The sequence below is a fragment of the Erythrolamprus reginae genome, chromosome Z, assembly GCF_031021105.1.
Source record: "Erythrolamprus reginae isolate rEryReg1 chromosome Z, rEryReg1.hap1, whole genome shotgun sequence".
Taxonomy (NCBI): domain Eukaryota; kingdom Metazoa; phylum Chordata; class Lepidosauria; order Squamata; family Dipsadidae; genus Erythrolamprus; species Erythrolamprus reginae.
This window is the reverse complement of record NC_091963.1, coordinates 36,168,635-36,193,314: the sequence shown is the minus strand read 5'-3', so window position 1 is coordinate 36,193,314 and position 24,680 is coordinate 36,168,635. Positions and strand designations below refer to the sequence as shown.

General features: G+C 37.5%; 1 protein-coding gene across 22 annotated transcripts in view; it reads left to right on the top strand.

The window, feature by feature from the left end:
* The window catches only part of ICA1 (islet cell autoantigen 1), a 63,281-nt gene extending 39,067 nt beyond the window's left edge, over positions 1-24,214 (top strand). For 18 of the 22 annotated variants that reach the window (XM_070728011.1, XM_070728004.1, XM_070728001.1 and 15 more), the window contains 6 exons: positions 3,589-3,680; positions 6,842-6,891; positions 9,945-10,025; positions 17,424-17,696; positions 22,721-22,816; positions 23,300-24,214. In XM_070728011.1, the coding sequence (XP_070584112.1) occupies positions 3,589-3,680; positions 6,842-6,891; positions 9,945-10,025; positions 17,424-17,696; positions 22,721-22,816; positions 23,300-23,418 (711 nt within the window). In that variant the 3' untranslated portion in view covers positions 23,419-24,214. The remainder of the gene's footprint in view (positions 1-3,588; positions 3,681-6,841; positions 6,892-9,944; positions 10,026-17,423; positions 17,697-22,720; positions 22,817-23,299) is intronic. The other 4 variants (XM_070728009.1, XM_070728008.1, XM_070727998.1 and 1 more) reach the window with 1 other exon arrangement.
* The last annotated feature ends 466 nt before the right edge of the window (positions 24,215-24,680 follow it).

The following is a 24,680-nucleotide window of genomic DNA, read 5'->3' as shown; positions in this document are numbered from 1 at the left end:
AGCAGGGTCCTCCACTAAGTCTGCTATGGGGCACCTGCTGAGGCCGTCTGCGTGATTGATTTCCTTCCCCCCCTTGTGGGTGAGATCATACTGGTACCCTGAGAGGAAAAGAGCCCATCTGATCAGTCTTGGAGACATAAAAGGCGGAGTGGGCTTGTTGGGGGCTAGCAGACCTAGTAAAGGCTTGTGGTCAGTGACTAATTCAAAACTTCTTCCAAAAATGTAATTGTGAAATTTCTTTACCCCTGCCACTAAAGCTAGAGCCTCCTTGTCTAACTGGCTATAATTCCTCTCTGTGCTGGTCATGGTTCTTGAGAAAAATGCTATTGGGGCCTCTGTCTTATTAGGCAGAACGTGAGCTAGGACTCCTCCTACACCGTACGGTGAAGCGTCGCACGTGAGCCTAATGGGTAGTGAAGCACTATATTGGACTACTACACTTTTAGAAGTTAATAATTGCTTTATTTGGAAAAAAGCTTCACGTTCAGTTTCCCCCCAGGTCCAGCGGGCTTCCTTCTGGAGTAAACGATGTAGAGGCTCTGCTACTGTTGCCTTCTGTTTTAAAAAAACGGAATAAAAATTAAGGAGGCCTAAAAATGCCTGCAGCTCATTCTTATCTCGTGGCTCTGGGGCTTCCCTAATGGCTCTCAGCTTCTCTGTTGTGGGGTGGATACCTTCTTTGTCTACTTTATATCCTAGGAATTCTATACTGTTGGTTCCCCAGACACATTTGTCAGGCTTGATTCTTAAGCCTTTGTCCTGTAACCTCTTAAGTACTTCCCTTATTCTTTTGTTTACTTGTTCCTGGTTTTCCCCTGCAATTAAGATGTCATCAAAATATGGAATGGCCCCATTTACCCCTGACAATAGGCGTTCCATAATGCTCTGGAATATTCCTGGGGCTATGCTTACCCCAAACTGTAACCTCGTGCATTTGAAAGCCCCCCTGTGCGTTACAATTGTTTGTGCGTTTGCTGTTTGTTCATCGACCGGGAGTTGCTGGTAAGCTTGCGCGAGGTCGATCTTTGCAAACCTTTTCCCTTCCCCCAGGGAGTGTAGGAGTTGTTGTACAACCGGGATGGGGTAGGGGTGGTGTTGGAGGGCCTTATTGAGGGTAGATTTGTAGTCAGCGCAAACCCTTAAAGAACCATCAGGCTTCAGAGGCGTAACTATGGGAGTTTCCCATGGCCCTTGCTCCACAGGGACCAAAATACCTTGGCTTATAAGTTTATCAAGCTGCAGGTCTAGCTTGGGGAGAAGCGGAAGGGGGACCCTGCGAGGTTTTAGCCTGACTGGTGGGACCTTGGGGTCAATAGAAAATGATATAGGGGGCCCCTTATACGATCCTAAGGTGGGGCTGAACACTTCAGGGAACTCTTGCACAAAGTTAGGCATATTATCACAGTTTACATTACACACACCCGAAATTTCAATCCCCAAAGGTTCCATCCAAGCCAACCCCAATAGAGAGTGCTTAGCCCCCGTTACAATAAGCATGGGTAGGGTACATTTGACATTCTTGAATACAATAGGTACATTTGCTGTTCCCAGGACCGAGATTACCCCCCCTTGAAAATCTCTGATCACTAAAGAGGTTTGTTTTAGATCAGATTTAGACATATTAGGCATATACAGTTTAAACTTCTCCCAAGGCATAATGGTATACCTAGACCCAGTGTCAAGCTCCATCGAGCATGGTTGGTTATTTAGTAACAGTGAGATAACAATTTTGGCCCCTTTTTTTGTTGCCGTGTTATTCACGGAAAATTGAGTGTTACCTCTATAGTAGTCGCGGTTAGCGGTTGAGTAGTTCTTTTGACCCAAATAGCGGAACGGTCTATTTTCTCGCGGTTGGGGGGTCTGGTTTTGAGGTCGTTGGTATTGTGGTGTGGCGAATGTCTCCTCTGGTGCCGTTGCTCTGCATGTAATGGCGATGTGGCCTCGACGGTTGCAGCGGCGGCATGTGGCGTCTCGGAAGGGGCATCAATGGCGCTGGTGGTTTCCCCGGCAGCCCGCGCAGGGGGCTGGGTGAGTAGCTCTGTGGTGTCTCGGCTGGTCTTGTACCAGGAAGCAGTTGTCCCTGTTGTGAGCTGGTTGGCTGGGGTCGTCTGATTCCACGGCGCGGGGAGACGCGGAGTCAATCTTGGCAATGAGCTCTCGCCTTCCGTGTTCTTTTAATTCTCTAGCTGCTGCGTCGGCGGCTTCTGCGGTTTGCGCTAGTTTAATCACGGTTTGTAGAGTCGGCTCTTCTTCGGTGAGGAGTTTGTTTCTCACCGTGGCGCTTCTCATGCCGAAAACCAGGGCATCGGTGAGGCGAGCTTCCGGGTCTTTAAACTTGCATTGGGCAAGTACCGTCCGAAGTCGCATTGTAAACTGGTTGATTGATTCAGTTTCCTTCTGAGCCATCATGGAAAACTGATGCCGGAAAACCATGGCTGGTTTGGTTGGTTTGAAATGGCTCGCTAGCTTTTCCTGTAGGACGTCCCAAGCTACGGTTCTCGCTGGCTGCGGGTCGGTGAGAGTCTGGGCAAGGCCACGGATTTCTGGGCCGCAGTAATTCAGAAAGATAGCCCGTCTGCGATCGGCTTCGGCGTCCTGTATCCCTGCCGCCTCGAGGAAGATCTCGAAGGTGGCCATGTATTCGTCCCAGGACGTTTTTTCGGGGTCGAAGAGTTCCGGAGCCTGGCCGATCTGGACTTTGTTCATGTTGCACGCGATGTTTCTTCCGTCCGTTCGTCGCCAGTGAAGTAGACCCAGAGACAGGGTTCAAGCAAATCGGTACTTTTATTCAGCTCAGAGAACAAGTGACAGCTCAGCAAGGTAAAGTGACAATTCAGCGAGTACCGACTGACTCTGCTTGGAAAAGCCGCTTCTTTTATACATTTGCGGCTCCCGCCAAAGCAAGAGCCAGCCGCGTCTGAGCCAATCAGGAGCGACTTCCTGCTTCGGCTCAGACAGCGCTGGAAAGCGGAACAAACTATTTACAGGAAATACAAGGTAGCCATTTCAGGATACAACAGTTTGTAATGTAAAAAAGCTATTTTCTGACCTGCCACTTCCAAATTAAGTAATTTAAAGCATTATAGTCTTCATGGTCAAAATTAGGACTTTGAATTGGACCGATATATCTAATCCTGTATAATGAGAGCCAGTGCAATCATTAGTGTAATATGATAACACATAAAAGAAGGGATGAAATATCTTGTGACTCTTCTGGAACACTTCACAATTCAACATGTTCCAACAACTAGGCAATTAACATTACGTCTGTCCTGTAAATTTGTGATACAAAATAAAGCATTTTTATTTATTTGTAAGCTTTCACGTTTAGTTTTAGTTATTAGTAGTACAATAATTTTCAAATTAATATACAACTTGTGCCACTAAGCATTCAGTTTCTTTTTGTTATAACACTTATAATAAAATTTAGCTACTGATCTCTTAAGGTCAAGGTTCTCTCCTTTAGATCAAAGTAGTTACTATATTTTTGTTTTTCACAGTTTGATTATTCAAAACATTTTAAAAAATCAGAATTCTTTATTACTAACTTTGTATATTCTTTTGTGTTTGTATTAATGGCTGGCTTAGAACTTACAAGAACCTGTAAATAAATTAATAGAAAATGAAGAAAGAGAGGAGGAACTGAACCATACCAAATCAGAGGATGATCAACAGAGTCAGTAAGTTTTACAGTATTCTTCAATTAAAGCTATATAATCATATGTTGAAGACTATCTATGCTGATGATACTATGTCACATAATGTTGAAGAATCTTATCTAGGTGATTCAATGTATATGCTAAATGGGGGAGTGTGTCTACCCCAGAGCCCCCTATATTAGAATGCCCTAAGGCTGTCTAAGCATACTCTAGTTGGAAACATATACTCAGAAAGGAATCAAACCACTGTAAAAGGGCATCCTAGCTGATAACACATAACAAACAATTTGAAAATATGCTACATTCTACAGTATTAAACTGTGCTGATTTCAGAAGGACTAATAGGATTGTCATCCTCCCATTTATGCCTCATAATGACCCAGACTCTGATTCCTATCCATTCCCTGATTTGCCCATAAAAGTAGGACTGTAACTTATAAATATACAATCATTTTTAAAGCAATCTTGCCACTTCTTCAGGATCAATGGGTTCAATTTCTTTCCAGGTAACTTTACAAGAGATGAAATTTGGCATGTCTTCAGTCTCTGAAGTGCAGTCAGTTTGCAATTCCAAAAGAATGCAAGTAATTTTATCCACATCACTATATGGCAGCCTGTTTGCAATTTTTTATTTGTCTTTCCCTAGGACACTTTAAAAATTGTTGCCAGATGGCATTTTACAGCTTCAGTAAGAATAGAGAAGTAATTTGGCTTTATAACTAAAGCGTAGATTTGTAGTATCAAACTAAAATCAACAGCCTAAACATACAAATTACCAGCTTCAGCTGAAATACCATTCTGCCTTCGAATAGAAGGTACAAGAGAAACACTTCTAGTTTTTACAACTAGCACAATTTCTCAAAGATGGCCTTACATCCAACCAATTGTGGAACAGGACTTTCCACTCTTCCATTTTTGGATTCAGAGTGAGTCAACACTTGAAACTCAGGTATTTTATGTACCAGATTCGTCCATATTGCAGTAATCAAGTTTGAACTGATATAGACATGAAGAAAAAATCAGAAAGAGATAGCATCCATCTTTTGTGGAAGCAGTCAGAAAGGGCAAATCTTACTGTAATCAGTGTTTCAGGTTAATGGAAACAAATTATTAATATACCAGAAAAAAAAGAGTTGGCAGTTGGATTTTATTTAATTTCCCCCCAAAATCTTGGTGAAATTATTTATATTCCTAGATAATTTTTTTTTAAACTTCCCTTAATCTAGACTCTTAAAAATATTATTTAGTAGCTTCAGAAAGGGTATATTATTGAGATGTTTCTTTTAAACTGTTATTTTCATGTCCACATACCACTGATGCAGCCTAGGAATTCTCTTCCAAATACTAACACTTTAATTTGTATAAGAGCAATTTTGAATGGTTTGAATGACTGCTGTAAAGAAAGCTTCTAGCTTCTTCCCTAACATAGTCAGCAAAAGCATGAATTGACTGATGCAAGCTTCTTTTTCAGCCTCATTATTGCATGAATGAAGACATAAAGTTATTTCAATTATTCTGATAATAACAATCTATATAGTAGCAGAAGCAGGATTATTATGCAGGTACAATATTATTATTGTATACTGTCTATACTCAAAAAATCTGTCCTCAGTGTTTGGCTCTGGGGTCCTAAAAAGATGATAGCATGACAATAGACACTTTGCTAAGTCATCAGATAATGTAACCAATAATTTGCTTATTCGGTGGCTGTGCCTGTTGCCTTACACAAGGCCAGAAAGGAGTTTCTTTTTTCATTTAAATCTGAAAAGAAAATAATTTTCCATATTTTTAACTTTGTGTATTGTATAAAATAATTATACAAAAACCTTTAAAAACACTTGAGAATCTCTCAAAAATAATCTCTCTTCTATTCATAAGGATCATTTATCCTTGTGCATCATTTATACTTGTCTGAAATACAAGTGTAAAGTAGGACAGTGTTTCTCAACTGTGGGAGATTGATAATGGACGGACTTCAACTCCCAGAATTCTCCAGACATAAAGATAATGACAATAGCTACATTTAAAATCAATGAAGCAACTGAATTAGTTCAGTAATTTATCTTCTTTGGATCAAAAATTGTTTAAGATTGCAATTCTACACTTGAAATTGTGTGCAGGATAACTTTAGGCCGCATCGCAATGATTAACATGAAAAAGATCTGGAAAAGCAGAGACCTGTATTGATATAAATACCAAAAGCAGGCTAGTTAGAGCAATGGTCTTACCTTGGGGGAAAGATCAAAAGCAACATGAGAAAATATTATTTTACTGAAAGAGTAGTAGATCCTTGGAACAAACTTCCAGCAGACGTGGTAGATAAATCCACAGTAACTGAATTTAAACATGCCTGGGATAAACACATATCCATCCTAAGATAAAATACAGAAAATAGTATAAGGGCAGACTAGATGGACCAGGAGGTCTTTTTCTGCGTCAGACTTCTATGTTTCTATAATGATATATGGGTTTGAGAGATGAATGAAAGAAAAGAAAGACTGATTGAAGAAGAATTGACACCTTTGGACTGTAGTGCTAGTGTAAATTATTGTGTATTGCATGGACAGACAGAACAACCAACAGATGCTGAATCGTAGAAAACCAGAAACATTAAAAGCCATAATCACAAGACTAGGTCTGATCTATTTTGGCCATGTAATACATAAAATTCTTTTGAGAAGTAAATGATCCTAGGAATGATTAGTGGATCTAAAAAAAGGGGGAAACAAAGAACTTGTAGGCTTGATACAAAAACAAATATCCAACAACTGAAAGAAGCTGTGTTTGAAAGGGTAGCATGGAGAGATTTGGACACACCTAAACAGTTAAAACTACTATTAATCCTATGGTGGTTCATTCTATAATTTTCTGGGAATGTCAGATTCTGGTTCTAGATAGCAATTAATGAGATAAGAGAGAAAGTTCAATAATATCAAAACATGATAATAAAACCTAACTCCTATAACACGTGATAACATCTGACGTTTAGGTATACTGAAAAATATACATATTTGCATGTAGTGAATTTGTTTTTATTGAAAGAATACTAATACTAGCAACTGAGCTTCAGAAGATTTTGATGTAGTTCATAAGCCGATATCAGAAAAAGGATATCATGCTTTTTAACATTCTTCTTAAAATATATGAGGAAATAAACTCTTTTTTACCCCTTTCAATTTAAGGTTGATATCGTTAGATGATGAAAGCAACACCAAGGAAACAGTCAACTCAGGTATTCTTTTATATTATATTTTGCAAATGCCAAGCATGCTCCAAATTCCCACTTGTCTTAATAAAAGCTGTGAACATTTTGTTCTAACAGGCTACTTTAGAGTATTAATACCACGCATCATTTCAAGATATTTCATCTCAACTTTAAAACATTTAAAGTAGAGGAAATCCATTTAAGAAAATATATTTGCAATTCATTTAAGATTTTATCTAAACAGTTATGAAGTTTTATCATACAATAAATATTATAGTATTTCACCTTAGTGCTTCAAATGACCAACTGTTTTTTTAAGATAGAGATAGTATTGTGCTATAGCTAGTGTTATTTCAATAAAAAAGAAATGGTAATCTGTGCTAAAGCAGCTAAAATAATCTATTGTGTTTTTACAAATGAATCAGACATCTATGTGTTATTTCTCAGTGAATAATATACATGTAATTTATGATCTGGACTTGGTTGAGAATTTGTTCTCTATAAGCATGACAACAAGAATACTTAAATTATTCTGGACATTTTAATTAAACTATTTATATTAGTATATTTCCGTACTGTACTGTACTGTGCTGTGCAAATATGAAATGTTATTTACACAGCACTGGAGGAATGAGGAAATTCCTATAAATGAAGCATAATTTAAGAAATACTAGAATATGCAGAATGGATAGGTTAAGACTAAAAATAAGATACAGAATATTTTTTATATGAAAGATTAATATATAAAATAAATAATATTACTATTACTATTATATGTATAAATAAATCGATCCAGATAATATACTGTTTACTAAGCACTAATATATGTTAAATAAAAATATATAATGGAATATTAATAGCACAAAACATTAAAACAGTTGTAAAAATTTTAGTTTAAAAGCTATGTTTAAATTGATAAAATAAACTGAGTAACATAAACAGCAAAAAAATTGGTAAGAACTTAAACACTGGAGCAAAATGAACCCATTCCATACACAGTGCCTGTATGGATCTATACTTAGATGTTTCTGGTTGCTTTTCAAGAGTTATCCCACAGAAAATGCCATATAAAGTGAAAGCTAAACAGAGCACTCCTGAAATGATTTTGTAATAACCCTACTCATAATTTGAATTGAAATATCTCAGACAGAAATCTGAGAGAGCAAAGACTAAAATATCTTGATATCTTTAAATATGATTTTAAGGCTAAAATGTGATTTTATCCATAGTTAGCAGAAGAGCCTACCCTTATTTTTGCAATAGCACAATGTTGCAGGTTGTTCTAGGGTTTAATTGGGAGGATGGTGGGCCTCCAAGCCAAATATTTGTAAACTGTTTGTAAACTGTTAAACATCTATAAATTTCTACATATATATAATGTAGTACCGTAAATAGGAATAATTGAGTGTCCTTTTCAAATGGTGTCATAGATTTTTTTAAAATAGAATATGTTATTTTGAAATCCCCTAAGTTGTGTAAGTTGATAATTTTAAAGATCACCAAACTTCCACTAATTTCCTTATATTAGTTTAGACTTATCAAAAATATATTCTGATTGATAAAACCCTTTTCACTGACTACCGTATATACTCGAGTATAAGCCGACCCGAGTATAAGCCGAGGCACCAATTTTTGCCACAAAAACTGGGAAAACGTATTGACCCGAGTATAAGCCGAGGTTAGAAAATGCAGTGGCTACTGGTAACTTATAAAAATGGAAAACAATAAAATTACATTAATTGAGACATGTTTTAGAATATTTATTTTAAAGAAAACCAGTAAACTAGCTCTGTAAATTTAAAAGAGGGTAAACAAATTAACAATATTAACAATAAATTAAAAAGTAAAAAAAGTAGCTCGATCAGGAACAAAGCTAAAACCTAAGAGTTAAAATCCTTCAAAATTGGATTCCTTCTCATCATTAATTGGATTTACATTATTGTTCTGTTTTTATATATGTTGTGAGCCCCCCTGAGTCCTTGGAGAGGGATTGCATACAAATCCAATTAAATAAACAAACAAACAAACAAACAAATAAGTGTATCCAAAGAAGAGCTTCAGCATTAGCTGCTGTGAGGTTATCAGCATAGAAAACCAAATAGATAGATAGATAGATAGATAGATAGATAGATAGATAGATAGATAGATAGATAGATAGATAGATAGACATAGATAGAAAGATAGACAGACAGACAGAAAAATAGATAGATAGATAGATAGATAGATAGATAGATAGATAGATAGATAGATAGATAGATAGATAGATAGAAATAGATAGATAGATAGAAATAGATACAGATAGATAGATAGATAGATAGATAGATAGATAGATAGATAGATAGATAGATAGATAGATAGAAAAATAGTTAGATAGAAAAATAGATAGATAGAAATAGATACAGATAGATAGATAGATGATAGATAGATAGATAGATAGACAGATAGATATAAAGATAGACAGACAGATAGAAAAATAGATAGATAGATAGATAGATAGATAGAAAGAAATAGATACAGATAGATAGATAGATAGATAGATAGATAGATAGAAAAATAGATAGATAGAAAAATAGATAGATAGAAAGATAGACAGATAGAAAAAGAATTCCTGTCTAGCTCTGCCTCATAACACATTATTAGATCCTATCCAAGCAAGGACAGCAACTACCACAAAATACCATTTTTTAAACAGTTTAAATCCTTTCAAAGGAGGGGGAGGAGAATCTGACAGCAGGGGGCCTTTTTAATCCGACTCACCATTGCAAATGGCTGCCTTCTTTGCTTGAGCTAGGGAGAGGAACTACGGCGTGCCAGAGGGGACAAAAGCTGGTGCCTCCTCGCTCTGGCTCAAGCAATGGCGCCCTCGTGTGGTGACTTTGTCAATGACCCGAGTATAAGCCGAGGCTGTGTTTTTCAGCCCATTTTTGGGGCTAAAAAACTCGGCTTATACTCGAGTATATACGGTAATCTTTTCTTCAGGACTATTTCAGGCTAAATAAAAAGTTCCAGTAGTAAAATGATCAAATAGAAAAATCTAAGAGGCACTGGTCATCTTTAGTATCATTCTTTTCTTTACCTAGAAAACATTTTGCTTACAGAAGAAGATGCTAATGACATGTTGAGTACTTTTGGAGAGAACTTCAACCACAGAGAAAATTCAGGTATGTTTTCAATTATGCACTGGAACTATATAAATATTTCAGAAATAAGTTTCACTGAGTTCAGTGGAACCTCTTTCCAGATAATTTTCAATAGGATTACTTGTTGTAAGTATGAAATTTACTGGAAAGCCTGTAGAAAAGTTGTTTCTTCAAATTTTATCTTTTTTTAGAAGTTATGGATCACTTATTAGAGTTGAAGCATGAAGAAAATGATATGTAAATATCGTTTTAATGTGTTTTTCAATGTGCTCATTGACTGAACGTTTAAGTATTACAAAAGAACATTCACTTGTTACTCTGATGTCAAACTTTATTTATGCATTACCTAGTCTACCATTGGATTTTTGGCAATGCATGTTTTCTGCACCAAATTATACAGTTTGTAGAAAGCTTCTGCTTGAGCAGGGATTTGGATTAGAAGATCTCCAAGGTCCTTTCAAGTCTTTTATTCTGTGTTATTCTGCAGTATTGACTAGTAAAATCTAAAGCTTGTTTCTCCTATTTCAAAATGGATTACTTCCATTCCTAGAACTTTTATTATATTTCCAGATAGTATCTTGTTGTCCCATAGGGTTCTTACCTGACCTGATTTTAATAATTTAAAATAATTTAAAATAAAATATAAAGTTGGGAATGGGTGAAACATCGACCTCTGGTATATTATTTATTTAAGCATTGCCTTTTGGCATCATGAAAGTTTTGAAGTAGACATTAATGTCACCCTGCTGTTATACAGGCTCTATCCTTCTTGTATATTTGAGATGATGTCCCATCCGTGTACAAAAGGACAGTATTTGCATCTCAACAGTACAAGGGAGAATCTTGGTATGTTAGTTTGTTTTCGGGTAACTGGTATTCTAGAACTATTCATGCCCAACATGACAGTATTTTGTAAAGAGTATAGACTCCTAATTTACTCATTCTGAATACACCCACTACATGCTTTCCAAACTCAGATGTGTCCCAGATCCCAAAAATGGTTATCTTTGTCATATTTGATTTTGACACAATTCACATTCTTTTCTCTTTTTTTGGAATATTTATTTTCACTCAATTCAGATCCAAAACAATGATTACTATTTAAGATAGTAATTTTTCCAACTTTCACTATCTGTATAAATGCTACCTTATCCCATATATGTTACGTTTGTAAGAAATAGCTTGATATACAATGAATGGTGAAAAGTATATTGTAGTATATGCCCACAATATATTTTAAGCTTTTTGCAGCCTATAATGTTTTTATAAAATATGCGTCTTGTTAAATTTTATAGCTATTAAGACTAATGGAAATTATAAAAACACGTGGGTATATCTGGTGGTCCATGTTCAAGGGATCTTGCAGGTTCGGCAGAAATGTCTTAGCTTCAACATTGAGGTTACATTTCACAGCTGTTTGTGAACCTTCTGGCTGGGACTCCTTCACTGCTGAAGGATCACCATGGTTACTCTTTGTGTCTTGGTCCATCAGGCTAAGCTTTGTAATGGTGAGGGAGGGCTCTTGTGATCCTGACCGTACAATGTCGCGTGTCTGACTCTTTAGTATCTCTGGTTGTTGAGATTTACCTCCCTCTTGAGTTTTGTACATTTACCTTGACTCAGTCGATCAGGCTCTCCTCTTCCAACTCTATAGGGTTGAATTTGGGGATAAAACCCTGAACCTCTGCCCATAAGGCTGTGGCCCTTGCCATCTTTAGGTTGGCCTCCTTTTCACTCTGCAAAAAATCAAGTTTGTCTTGAGCTTTGGCCATTTCTTCTGTTTGTCTGGCTATTTCCTCCTTTTGTAACTGTTCTTGTTTGCCAGTTCTAGGGCTACTTTAGCTACTTGTGCTTCAACCTGTGCCTCTGCAGCTTTGTTAGCTAGTTATCTCTTCTCTTGAGGGCATGGATCCATAGCTATGGCGGAATGATTGATGTGGAGGGCTGCTACTCACGTGAAGGCGTGCTGGCTTGGAGTGAATGGAGGAGGTTTTCTTCGAGCTATGAGATATCTCTAAGCTGAGCTTCTCATTCGTTGTGTTCTTGAAATGTTCGGATGAGGCTTTTTCAGAAGCATGTGAAGAGACTTTAGATCAGCAGTTCTCAGCCTTTCTAATGCCATGATCCCTTAATACAGTTTCTCATGTGTTGACCCCCAACCATAAAATTATTTTTGTTAGCTACTTTGTTGCTAACTATAATTTTGCTACTGTTATGAATCCTAAAGTAAATATCTAATATGCAGAATGTATTTTCATTGTTACAAATTGAACATAATTAAAGCATAATGATTAATCACAAAAACATATATATTGTACAATATTTATTTCTAATTACAAATAAATGAAATTTTGTCTTAAAACATGGTGTGATAATTCGCTTGCGTCCTGCGCAAATAGTTATGGACTCAGAGGATGCAGAGACTGTGGAGAGGCAAGGCAGGCATCCTGCATTCTTGGTAACTGAGAATAACAGTGAAAGTGACAAGGGATCAAGGTCACAACAAGAGCCAGGGCCTGCTGCACTTCCTGTCAGGAATGAATCAGCACTTCCTGTCAGGAATGAACCAGCACTTCCTGTCTTAAATGACTCAAGGGAAGAGGAGGAGCCTCTTCTGGACACAAGTGCAGTGGGCATCCAGGAGACTTGAATGGTTGGCTAAGAGAAGAGTCACTGAGGTTAATGGGTCATGCCCTCAGAGTATTTAAGAGTAAGCAGAGCTCCGCCTAGTTACTATGAACAATGTGTTTTGGTTTGGCTTGTGGCTTCGTGATCTTGCATCCTGTATTCGAAAGAACATTCTTGGCTTTTAGAAAAACTTCAAGCTTCAAGATTATTTCTGTGCAGCTCTACTTCAGACTATATACAACTGGATAATTATTTGTGCTTTTCTCGTTTTCTGGGACTCTTGGCAGCTGAAATATCCTCCCTGCTCATTTCCAGCAAAGATATTTGCTTTTTCCTAAAGACTTACCCTTTATCCACAAAGCTTTCCTTATAAATATACTCCTTATACAAAGTAAATTCCTTTATTATTTATATCTGGGGGTTGGTATTTGATTCCTGACAGCCTCAGTGCTAGAACATATAACACATGATGTAGCTTGGCATTGTTCAGGTTTTGTGTCTTCCCGTTACTGAACTTTAAAAACTCAGCATTTGATTTATTGTACAGTGTAATTTTCTTCAATCTTGTGTTATTATGATGCATTAAGTCACTACAGTTTCTGGTCTGGTTTACCAATACAGTTGGAAAGCAAACACTATCTTTAGATGACCTATAGAACCTATAGAAGCAGGCCCTTATCTGACAGTTTGGTAGTATCAGGATACAACATGCAGTATATGTTTTCTAAAATATGCATATACAGTGGTACCTCATCATACGAACTTAATTGGTTCCAGGAGGAGGTTCGTAAGGTGAAACGTTCATAAGATGAAACAATGTTTCCCATAGGAATCAATGTAAAAGCAAATAATGCGTGCAAATCCTTCAGGAAAATCCCAAACTTTAGAAGGGAGGCGAACAGAGGGCAGGGAGGAGCAGCTAAAGGGGGCGGGTGAAAGAAGCAAGGCTAGGCTAAAGGGTGAGTGGGAAGGAAGAAAGGCAAGGGGGGCGCCCCTCCCTTTTCTTTTTTCAAAAGACACCGTTTCAGTGCCTTTGCAAGCATGCAAAATCTTTACTCCTCCAAACTGCCCCTCCCTTTTCTTTCTTAAAAAGACACCGTTTCAGTGCCTTTGCAAGCATGCAAAATCTTTACTCCTCCAAGCTGCCCCTCCCTTTTCTTTCTTCAAAAAAGGGGGAAAAAAGAAACCCCTTCATCCCAGCAGCAGCTGCTTGGGTTCGTAAGGTGAAAATAGTGTGGAAGAAGAGGCAAAAAAATCTTAAACACCGGGTTTGTATCTTGAAAAGTTCGTTAGAAGAGGCGTTCGTAAGATGAGGTACCACTGTAATTAAGTTTTGGGATTACTTCATACTTATTTGAAAACTTTGTTTTCTGCCTTATACAAATGATTAGCAAACATATTGTACTGTATTTTTCAGTGAGGGCACTACCTCTCCAAAATCCTTTCTAAAATATATGTTACTTAATCACTGAATGGCCATTTGGAAAAGTGGGAACTAATCTGCAGTTATGGCAGTTATTTTCTATCATTTTTGAATACACAATATATACAGATAGCCAGAAAGCAAAACTAGTATTTTCCAATGAAACTTGTTCACCCAATAGCCTGAGCACTAATCTATAACTCATGGCCTTTGTCTTCCAATCAACTTGGTAGCACGTGAAGTAAATATTCTATGTATGAAAGTAAGAAATATAATCATGGTTGTGTTTTCAAGGTTATTTTCCCTTGTTCTCATCAGCATGAGAAGCCAGATTGTTGGGACAATATGCTGACATTGCATCACCCCAAAAATGCAGTAAATTTTTATATACTATGAGGCAGTACATTAATCTAAATCTATTGCTTTCCTCCTCCATTCCATGAAACTAATGCATGCATGAATTTGCCTTCTTTTCAGAATCTCTTGTTAGTAAAGAAGATTAATAATTTATTTATGGTTATTCATGGAACATGCACTTAATAAATGAAACTTAATTTAAACTACCTATATAATTGTTTTAAGAAAAAAATCTGAATACAGTGTTCCCTCAATTTTCGCGGGGGATGCGTTCCGAGACCGCCCGCGAAAGTCAACTTTCTGCGAAGTAGAGATGTGGAAGTAAATACACTATTTTGGGCTATGAACAGTATCACAAGCCTTCCCTTAACACTTTAAACCCCTAAATTGTGGTTTCCCATTCCCTTAGCAACCATTTATATTATTACTCACCATGTTTATTTATTAAATTTTATAAAAAATATATTTATTATAGGTGGATGAATGTTTGGCAATGACATATGATGTCATTGGGCGGGAAAAACCATGGTATAGGGAAAAAATCCGCAAAGTATTTTTTAATTAATATTTTTGAAAAAACGTGGTATAGACATTTCACAAAGTTTGAACCCGCGAAAATCGAGGGAACACTGTACATAACTTTAACCCACGTGAAGCACAAAAATATACTACCATGGCTATCACTTCAATAGCATGAATAATCAAAAAAAGCTGAAGCTCTAGATCAGTGATGGTGAACCTTTCTTTCCTCATGTGCTGAAAAAGCTTGTGCGCACGCTATCGCACATGCGCAAGTGCCCACACCCATAATTCAGTGCCTAGGGAAAGCGAAAACAGCTTCCCCTGCTCCCCCTGGAGGGCGGAAATGGCTTGTTTCCCAACTTCTGGTGGGCCCAGTAGGAGTGTTTCGCCCTCTCCAGACTCCAAAGGCTTCCCTGGAGCCAGAGGAGGGTGAAAATGTCCTTCCCCGTCCCTCTGGAGGCTCTCTGGAAGGCAAAAATGCCCTCCCAGAGCCTCTGTGTGAGCCAAAAATCAGCTGGCCGGCACACACATGCACAATGGCGCTAAGCTAGAGCAACGGCTCACATGCCAGCAGATATGGGTCTGCGTTATTATTTGCAAACATCCACCCAAATGTAATCTCACTGAATGGGAAAAATGGTAGCATAATCATAATACATAGTTTCCATATTTTTGTGGATTGCTTTGCAGAATAATTTATGAATACAAGAAAATGAATATAGATTTTTCCTCTTCAATATGGCAAGGGAAAAATAAATACCTACCTTATATGGAAAACGAATTATCAAAAGAAGAAAAAAAAAGAAAAATATCAGCAAAGCTAAATAGTTGTTTTGTTCCAAAGAAACTTCTAGGTGGTATACAAGTGGAGGAGGACAGCTTCCCAGCTGGATGCACTAGGGCACCTTCCATTCCATATCACACATCCATATTCATGCTATGATGCAGCCCCTGCAAATCCCCATATGCACCATGTTGTGGCATCTGTTCGCATTGTATTGTAATACCCACTCCCCTGCCTATACTTGTGCTGTAGCTTCTATAGCACTTTGGTGCCATAACACTAAGCATAATTAAACAACATGGTGTTCCATTTCAGTCTTACTTTCAAATTATTACATTGCTTCACAAAGCAGCTTTGAAGAAAGCCTTTAAAAAAAACATTAAATTGGTTGCTTTAGGGATTGTATGCAGCCTTATAATTTTCTAGTTAATATATTTCCTGATTTATTTAACAATCCAAATTTAGTTCTTTTATTTTCTCTATTTAAACCTTCAAGGTTATCTGCCATTATGTGTGTGAGAGAGAGTTCTTGAACATGCACTTTTAACTCCTGGAAACTGCCTGGACAAATCTTCATAAGATTTTAAAAGTGACTTGCCACTGCCTGCTTCCTACAGCCAAGGGAGAATGACTGGCCCAGGGATTTCAAGCCTAAAATGAGACTAGAATTCATGTTCCCTTAGTTTCTAGTCTTAGTCTTTCAAACTAGCTGGTTTAATACTGCCATGCTCTAAATAACATTGTTCAAATAATGTCATCTGATGGCACCCAGAAAGAAGGTTGCACCTTCCCTCTGGAACAGCATTTTCTCAGAGCTTTATATGGTGCCTACTGTATCTTTGTTCAGACACAGTAAAAATTAAGATATTCCCCAGTGGTGGATTGTTACCAGTTCATACCGGTTGTGCGAATAGGTAGTGGAAATTTGGCCAGGTCACACAACCGATAGTGAATGCTGGTTGACAATGCCCTCGAACCTCGAATGTGGCTACAAAGCTTGCCGAGCCGCTTTGCCCTGTCCTGCCTCTCCCTGTCACGACCATAATGCCCCAGCTCTCTCTCTCCTGGGGTCCCCCCTCCATCCCCACTGGCCTCTTTACTTTAAAGTAGGCCTGCTTGCTCATTCTTATAAATCCAGGGATTACATTAGCACACTCAGCCGGGAAGGGGTGGGGGACACCAGCCTTCACCCTCAACACTCTCATTCTAGCTAACCGATCATCCTACCCATTCCTTATTATTGCCATCCACTTCCACACTCACTCCCCAAACCACTCTCTACCCCAGTCTAAAACAATCACAAAACAGTAATAAAACAATATAGCAAAGGATTACATTAAAATTAACGCAATTAATTTTTGCATAAACTACTATAGTTAAGGTTAGAGAGCAGAAATTTTCAGATTACAGAATGATTCCAAAATGTAAAACTTTTAGCTGTTCATTTAAATTTAAATAATTGTACACACATTAATCAAGGATTATATGGAAAATTGTATTTTACAGGTGGAACTGTCTGTATAGGGTTGTCTGTTTAAATTGATGGTAACTCTATAGGGTTTGAGGCAAAAGTCAGTCTTATTCCTATCTGAGAATATGTACTCTATTTTTGAATTTATTCCACCGACCTAGATCTGGGTGGTTATTCCTTACATTTGTTCTTATTTTAACTAATCTATCAATCTGTATATTATTATTCTTTTAGCAGTATCAAAGGACCAGCTTGTGAGCTCCCTAGAACCCGAATCTACAGATAAGAATGACATGGTACTATTGAATGAGATTCTCAATGCATCGTCTTTGGATGATGGCGAATTCAGCAGGGAATGGGTAGCTGTCTTTGGAGAAGAAACCCTTGCTGAGACAGGGGCAAACTCTTCTATGGGAGAAATGGACAGCAGTCAGTCATCATCATCAGGCTTCCTTCCTTCTCAGCTTTTAGATCAAAATATGAATAACTTGCAACGTTCTCTTCAAGGTAAGCTTGTTTTCATACATGACATTATAATCCAAAATTAATCATTTTTCTGGTGACGTTATTGTTTCTGTCATTATTTTGGCCAAAAATAAAACAGGTATGAGTGTAGGAGTTCAATACCAACTTCTACTGCAGTATGCAAAGATGTTCTTCCATTGAAGCTACAGGACGGAAACAGTTTCGAAATATCCCCATCCATTTTAAATAGTCATAGTTTTCTATCTTATGTGAATTCAACAAATGTAATTTAAACTATGGTTTATCAAGCAATATGGATTCCCTGTACTTATTTGGGCAATATGCAATTGATACCAGTGTTCCCTCTAATTTTTTTTTGGGGGGGGGGGCGGAAAAGTATAGTGTCTGAGCGGCAGTCCCTTCGGGACTGGGAGGCACAGAAATAATAAATAGATAGGTAGGTAGGTAGGTAGGTAGATAGGTAGGTAGATAGATGGATGGATGGATGGATGGATGGATGGATGGATGGATAGATGGATAGATAGATAGATAGATAGATAGATAGATAGATAGATAGATAGATAGATAGATAGATAGATAGATAGATAGGCAGGCAAACAAACAAACAAACAAACAAACAAACAAACAAACAAACAAATAAAAAACCCACCCTGTTTTGCCTCAGAGAATTTCAAAATAAAATACTGTACTGTGTATCTATAACAGTGAGCTCATAATAGGGCAACTCTATCAATATCAAAATGCCACTTAAATAGTTGAGCTAGTTTCAAACTAGATTTTGATTTTCTTTCTCTCTTCCTTGCTCCCATTCTTTTTCTTTCTCTTTTCCTTCCTCTTTTTTTTCTATCTGTTTCTCTCTCTTCCTCTCTTCCTCTCTCTCTCCTTCCCTCTCGGCTTCTGGGCAGGTTTGGAAAACTCTGAGTTGATGATGATTTTTAAGTGAGCGATTGCTCACTGCTCAGCTTAGAGGGAACTATGATTGATACTGTAACTCAGACAATGGGAATAGGAAATTACAGCAATGGGTTATTTCCTGGTCAGTTAAGACTCGCCTTTCCCTCTAGACACTGGAAGATTGTTGGCATGGGGCAATTGTTGAATACATTTGAGTTTTACTATGGTCTCAATGATATTTACTATTTTAAATGGTCTTTTATTGTATCATGTTTTAATTTTGTTTGCTTCCCAGAATTCCTTCTGGAAGATGGATACCTATACAAGTTTGTTTAATAAATAAATGCCAAGGAAGAAATATTAGAGAAATCAAGTTTGCTTACAAAACTTAAATGATTGTCTTGCATTTTACTTAAATGTGGTTATATGCATACATATCTTGAGAAGTTTGCAAATATAATTTCTAGGGTGATTCTATTTCCTATATTACTCTAACAATAGATATTTTTTTTATTTTGTTAAAATCAAAAGCTGTTTTGCTCTCATTGAATATTGATTAATTATTGTCATACTTAAAAGATGTCTATCTCCCGGACAAGATTTAAAAGAAAACATGCTTTATTAAATCACCGTTCTTGTTGTTTAAGTTCTTCCCATACAGTGGGATATTTTCTCTGCTGCCAACGTTTTATGTTAATTTTTCTTGGGCAGATGGTGGCTGTGGGAGGAAGGCGTAGAGGGTGAAAAGAAAAATTGTCTCATTATTTTTAGAATGAAGGGATGACAAGTGTGAAGGGTACTTAATTCCTCCAGCCTGTTAAGGTGGGTTGGGTTGGCTGTCATTTATTGATGGGAAAATTATTCCTCTGAATTTGCTCAGGTAGAATAAATAATACAGTAGCAATAAAAAGAATGGCTTTAAAGGGACACTATTAAGACTGGCAGATCTATGATATGAACATGTCAGTAGTTTTATTCCAAATTCTTTGGCCTAATAAGTCTGAATAGAAAAATAGCTGCTTTCTCAGTACTGAGAAAATGCTAAAATATATTAGTTGGTGTGATTTACCTTGATATAGGATAAGAGTCTCCCTGAGGCGTGATGGGCATCAAGGAAATTTAAAAGAAACCAAAATGATCTAAACATGGCAAGAAATGGTACAAGATTTCTCACAGTTGTGACTGCTTTCTATTAAACAGCAGTTAAATGACAAACAGTAAGAATTAAAATTAAAAGCTGGAGAATTGAGACATGGTTTCAACTCCCATTATTTTTCAGGTAGTATGATCAGTGCTTAATAGTTAGGGAAGTAAATTCTATATGTTTGGCTGCAGTGATGGAATAAATAATAAAACATATGGTTTCTGAAAAAATCACTATAAAGGTGGCTTTCTGATTGTGTGTGCACAGATAAACATAAACACTGTCAGTGCTACAATTAGCATCTGAGAAATAAATCAGTGTCAGAAATAAATATTGTAATTGACCTGTAAATATTTAGGAGTCTAAAAATATTTTCACTTCATAGTGTATCTCCCCCTGTTTTATTACTGATCTTATATTGGACCCTATTACTGGCTTAAGCAAGCTGCAATGAAATACAGGATGAATTTTCTCTAGACTTCTAGGTAATGTAAGTTGCATACTGACTGGGTTTATCACTTACACCACTGGGAAAGGGCCTAAAAATTTGGATCCTAGCTTTTTGCTAGGCATTCTCAATCAGATGTATTTGGTTGACAAGAAGACTGAGAGAGATTGGAGATTGGAGCGACTGATGTTTGTCGGCTTGCTTCTTGTAGGCTTCTCTCACTGCAACAAGTGCCTTCTTGGTGTCTTCCCACTCGTTTTTTTAGTTTCTCCATCTATTTAGTTAGAGAAGTCAAAGAAGGAGGTTCTGTAGGTAATTCAGGCAAAGGAAAAAAATCTTAGCCACTGGAAAGGAGTTAGTCCCATACTGCTATTGACAGCGTTGTTATAACCCACTTCTGCAAAAGGCAGCAATTCCACCCAGTTGTCCTGTTGGCAGTCCACATAGCAGCTGAGGTATTGTTCCACTATAGCAGTGATGGCGAACCTATGAGACGGGTGCCACGGGTGGCACACGGAGCCATATCTGCTGGCACGCGAGCTGTTGCCCTAGCTCAGCTCCAATGTGTATGTGTTTGCTCAGTTCCAATTTGTATGTGATTTTTGGCCTCACACAAAGGCTGTGGGAGGGCATTTTTGGCTTCCAGAGAGCCTCCAAAGGGATGGAGGAGGGTGTTTTACGCTCCCCCAGGTCCACCAGAGAAGCCTTTGGAGCCTGAGGAGGGCAAAACACAATCTTACTGGGCCCACCAGAGGTTGGGAAACAGACTGTTTCCAGCCTCTGGAGGCCGTATAGGAGGTAGGGGAAGTTTTTTTCACCCTCCCCAGGCATTGAATTATGGGTGTGGGCACGCTCTTTTGGCACCCGAGGGAAAAAAGGTTCGCCATCACTGCACTATAGTGTTGGCTTTCTCTGCTGCTCCATTAGTGGAAGGATGGATCAGGACAAAGTCCTGATCTCTGTTTCTTGGCCAAGGAGGCCAGCATTGTCCAAAGACATTTTCCATGATAATGTGACCAGCATGACTACATGAGTACACAGGCACATAGAACACAGTTACTTTCCACAGAATGATACCTATTATTTTACTCACATGTTCATGCTTTCAGACTGCTACCGTGTTTCCCCGAAAATAAGACAGCGTCTTATATTAATTTTTGCTCCCAAAGATGTGCTACGTCTTACTTTTAGGGGATGTCTTATTTTTTTTCAATTAATTGTATCCTGTATCCTGCTGCAGCAAAAATGCATCCAAACACGCAGCCGCATGTTGGATGCTTATTGAATGTGTTTTAAAACTAATTGATGCAGCGTTTGGGGATGCAATTTATGGACAGCAGTGTTATGTATGTTCTGTTCAGGAATGTTGCAAAACGAAAGATCTCCTATGTCTTACCTTCAGGGGCTGCCTTATATTAGGCAATTCTATGAAACCTCTGCTATGTCTTACTTTCGGGGGTGACTTATTTTCGGGGAAACAGGGTAGGTAGGCAAGAGCTGGGGCAGAAAAAGGAGCTCAGCCCAGTGCGCAGCACTTGGATCTTGAACCTGGTTGACAATTTTCCAGTTGACAAGCTCAGGATATTTAACTGCTGAGCCATCACCCCTCCTCATATTGCTACCTTAACAGAAAGGCATTTGCTTTCCTAACTCTATTTACTTCTAATTTATTAATAACAGCTTGTTCCAGAAGAACTGCATTCTGTTCTGGATCTCTTTCTTAGGTTTAGAACCATCCCATGTTTAAGCCAAAATTAAAATACATAAAGGAAACTTGTGAAAAATTAAAATAATACAAAGGAAAATATATTTCATTTCATTTCATTTTATTGGATTTGTATGCCGCCCCTCTCCGGAGACTCAGTAATAAAAACAATGTGCGACAATATATTTATTTATTTATTTATTCATTTATTTATTTATTCATTCATTCATTCATTCATTCATTCATTCATTTATTTATTTATTGGATTTGTATGCCGCCCCTCTCCGGAGACTCGGGGCGGCTAACAGCAACAATAAAGCAGTGTACAATAGTAGTCTGATGTTAGAAACAATTAAAAACCCATTAATATAAAAAACCAAACATACATACATACATACCATGCATAGAATTGTAAAGGCCTAGGGGGAAGAGGGTCTCAATTCCCCCATGCCTGACGGCAGAGGTGGGTTTTAAGCAGCTTACGAAAGGCAAGGAGGGTGGGGGCAATTCTAATCTTTGGGGGGAGTTGGTTCCAGAGGGCCGGGGCCGCCACAGAGAAGGCTCTTCCCCTGGGTCCCGCCAAGCGACATTCTTTAGTTGACGGGACCCGGAGAAGATCCACTCTGTGGGACCTAACTGGTCGCTGGCATTCGTGCAGCAGAATCTATAGGTTTAAGGTACCCATATTTCCCTAAACCAATGACATGACAAAGCAAAATGAAAGCAACATTTCAGGACATGTCAAGAGTTTTTATTTTCCAAAAATGGTCTGGGTATTGTTACCATGAATGTTTTAAAACGATTAAGTAATTACTATTGATATATAGAAATGCATTTCTATTATTGAATCTTAGGTTGGGCAGCCTGCAGCATTAACCCATCACCTGCAGTGCAGACAGAACAGAAATCCAACAGTTTCAACCCAAATGTCAACAAGACACCAATGAAAGGTAACTGATAAAAGCTAAGCTTTTTAAAAATGTTACCTTTGAGCTCAGACTTCTCCAGAATCTTATATACTCTCAGATCTATTTACAAAGAATAGTTTCCTTTGAAACTATATTTTACTTATACTGCACTCTGACTAAAGTATTCATTATAACATGAACATAATTTGTATTTTACATGCTCATTCTAATGTTGTATTGCAATTGCATTGAGTGTGGGATAAATTACTTTTCAGAAGTGTATCATGAAAGTTAGGCTTCAAATTTACATACACAATGAATATATAAAGATAAAGGATGAACATACTGGATGTAGAATACCTGTCTGACTATAAGTACATGGGGCAAAGAGCCTTCTTAGATGTGCCTAAAATCCTTTCTTGAGTAATGCCTCCTAAATCCATTTGTTCTCATGTTGTCCTTCAAAAGTGCAGTCAAACACAAATACTGACTTGACCAACATTGCCTGTGCTTTCTTTTTTGCAGAAGCTGGAAGTTCTAAAGATCTAACAGCTTGGTTTAGCCTCTTTGCTGATCTGGACCCTTTGTCCAACCCAGATGCTGTTGGGAAAACAGATAAAGAACATGAATTGCTCAATGCATGAGTTATCTGGCTATGGTAAATCTCTATTCACCAATCATTAACACTATTTGGGGAGTTTTAAAAAAGTTAAAATGGAACCAATGCGTTGTTGTACAACTTCTCATTTTTGTGCCATTCTAATTAAACCACAGGATTGACTTTTCCCTTTCTATGGGTTACAGTTATTAGCTCTTGTTTATATAAACAGTTTACACCCATTTTTGTCAGTAGATGTACTGAACACAATTTTGATTTAAAGAGAATTGCCGACTAGATTAGTTTACTTGGTGTCACTTGGTTCTTGATAGAGCAGTAACATAGTAAATAAAAAGGTAAACTATAAAAGAAACATTATTTTTGTATGTTTATTCTTTGCCTAAATCAGAAAAGAAAATCATGTAATTGGAAGTTGCATGGATTGAATCAAAAAGACAATAATATGTAATAAATGCAGCATAAAAATATAAAGCAAATTTCTATTCTTAGTATCAGTAATGAAAAGTCTATACTTTGGGGCTAATCGTAAGAAAATTATAGTTGAGTATGAACCTATTCTGCTCACTCTCTGATTTAAAATTATTTAATAGCATGGCATAAATCCAAATCCACTGCCAACGCTACATACTTTTAGAGTGTTCTTTTGTGTGAGCAGTTTCTGCTATAAAAGAGACTAGATTTTATTGCCTTTGCCACCATGTGCATTCATGATCACTTTCATTTTCTATATAAGGCTCTTTTCATTGTAACTGGTTTCATACAATCATGTTCTTATGCCTGTTGTAACACTCTTCTTTAATAAAGATGGTTTTGACAAAAAAGTATTTGTATATTGTCCTTTTTTATCCTTTGGAACATAAAAAAATTTAAATGATAGAAATATTATCACGTGTAGTCAGAAATTTATAGTTAATTTTATTGTTGGAAAGGTAGTAAACAATTAGCTCATAAGGGAAGAGTTATTATCAACATGAATTATCTCAGGCATTTATTTAATTCGTGTCCAACTACCTGGTGACACTCATGGAAAGGAAGCAAGCAAAGAAATAAATCAGTAAGCTAATCTTTGTAGAAGATGTTCTTTTTATTCTCCTGACTGACAGCAAGAATGGGTTGTTATGTTGTCCTTTCTGCTCAGAGACCAAGTTAAATTGAAGCCATGCCCCATTGTCCCCATCTATGACTCTGGTTTCCAACTCGGTCTTGCCCTGTAGAGGCCATTAAATTTTGTCTCCGGACTTCTACTCCATTCTTGGACTCTCCTTTGAGGTTCAAATGCTACAGCCT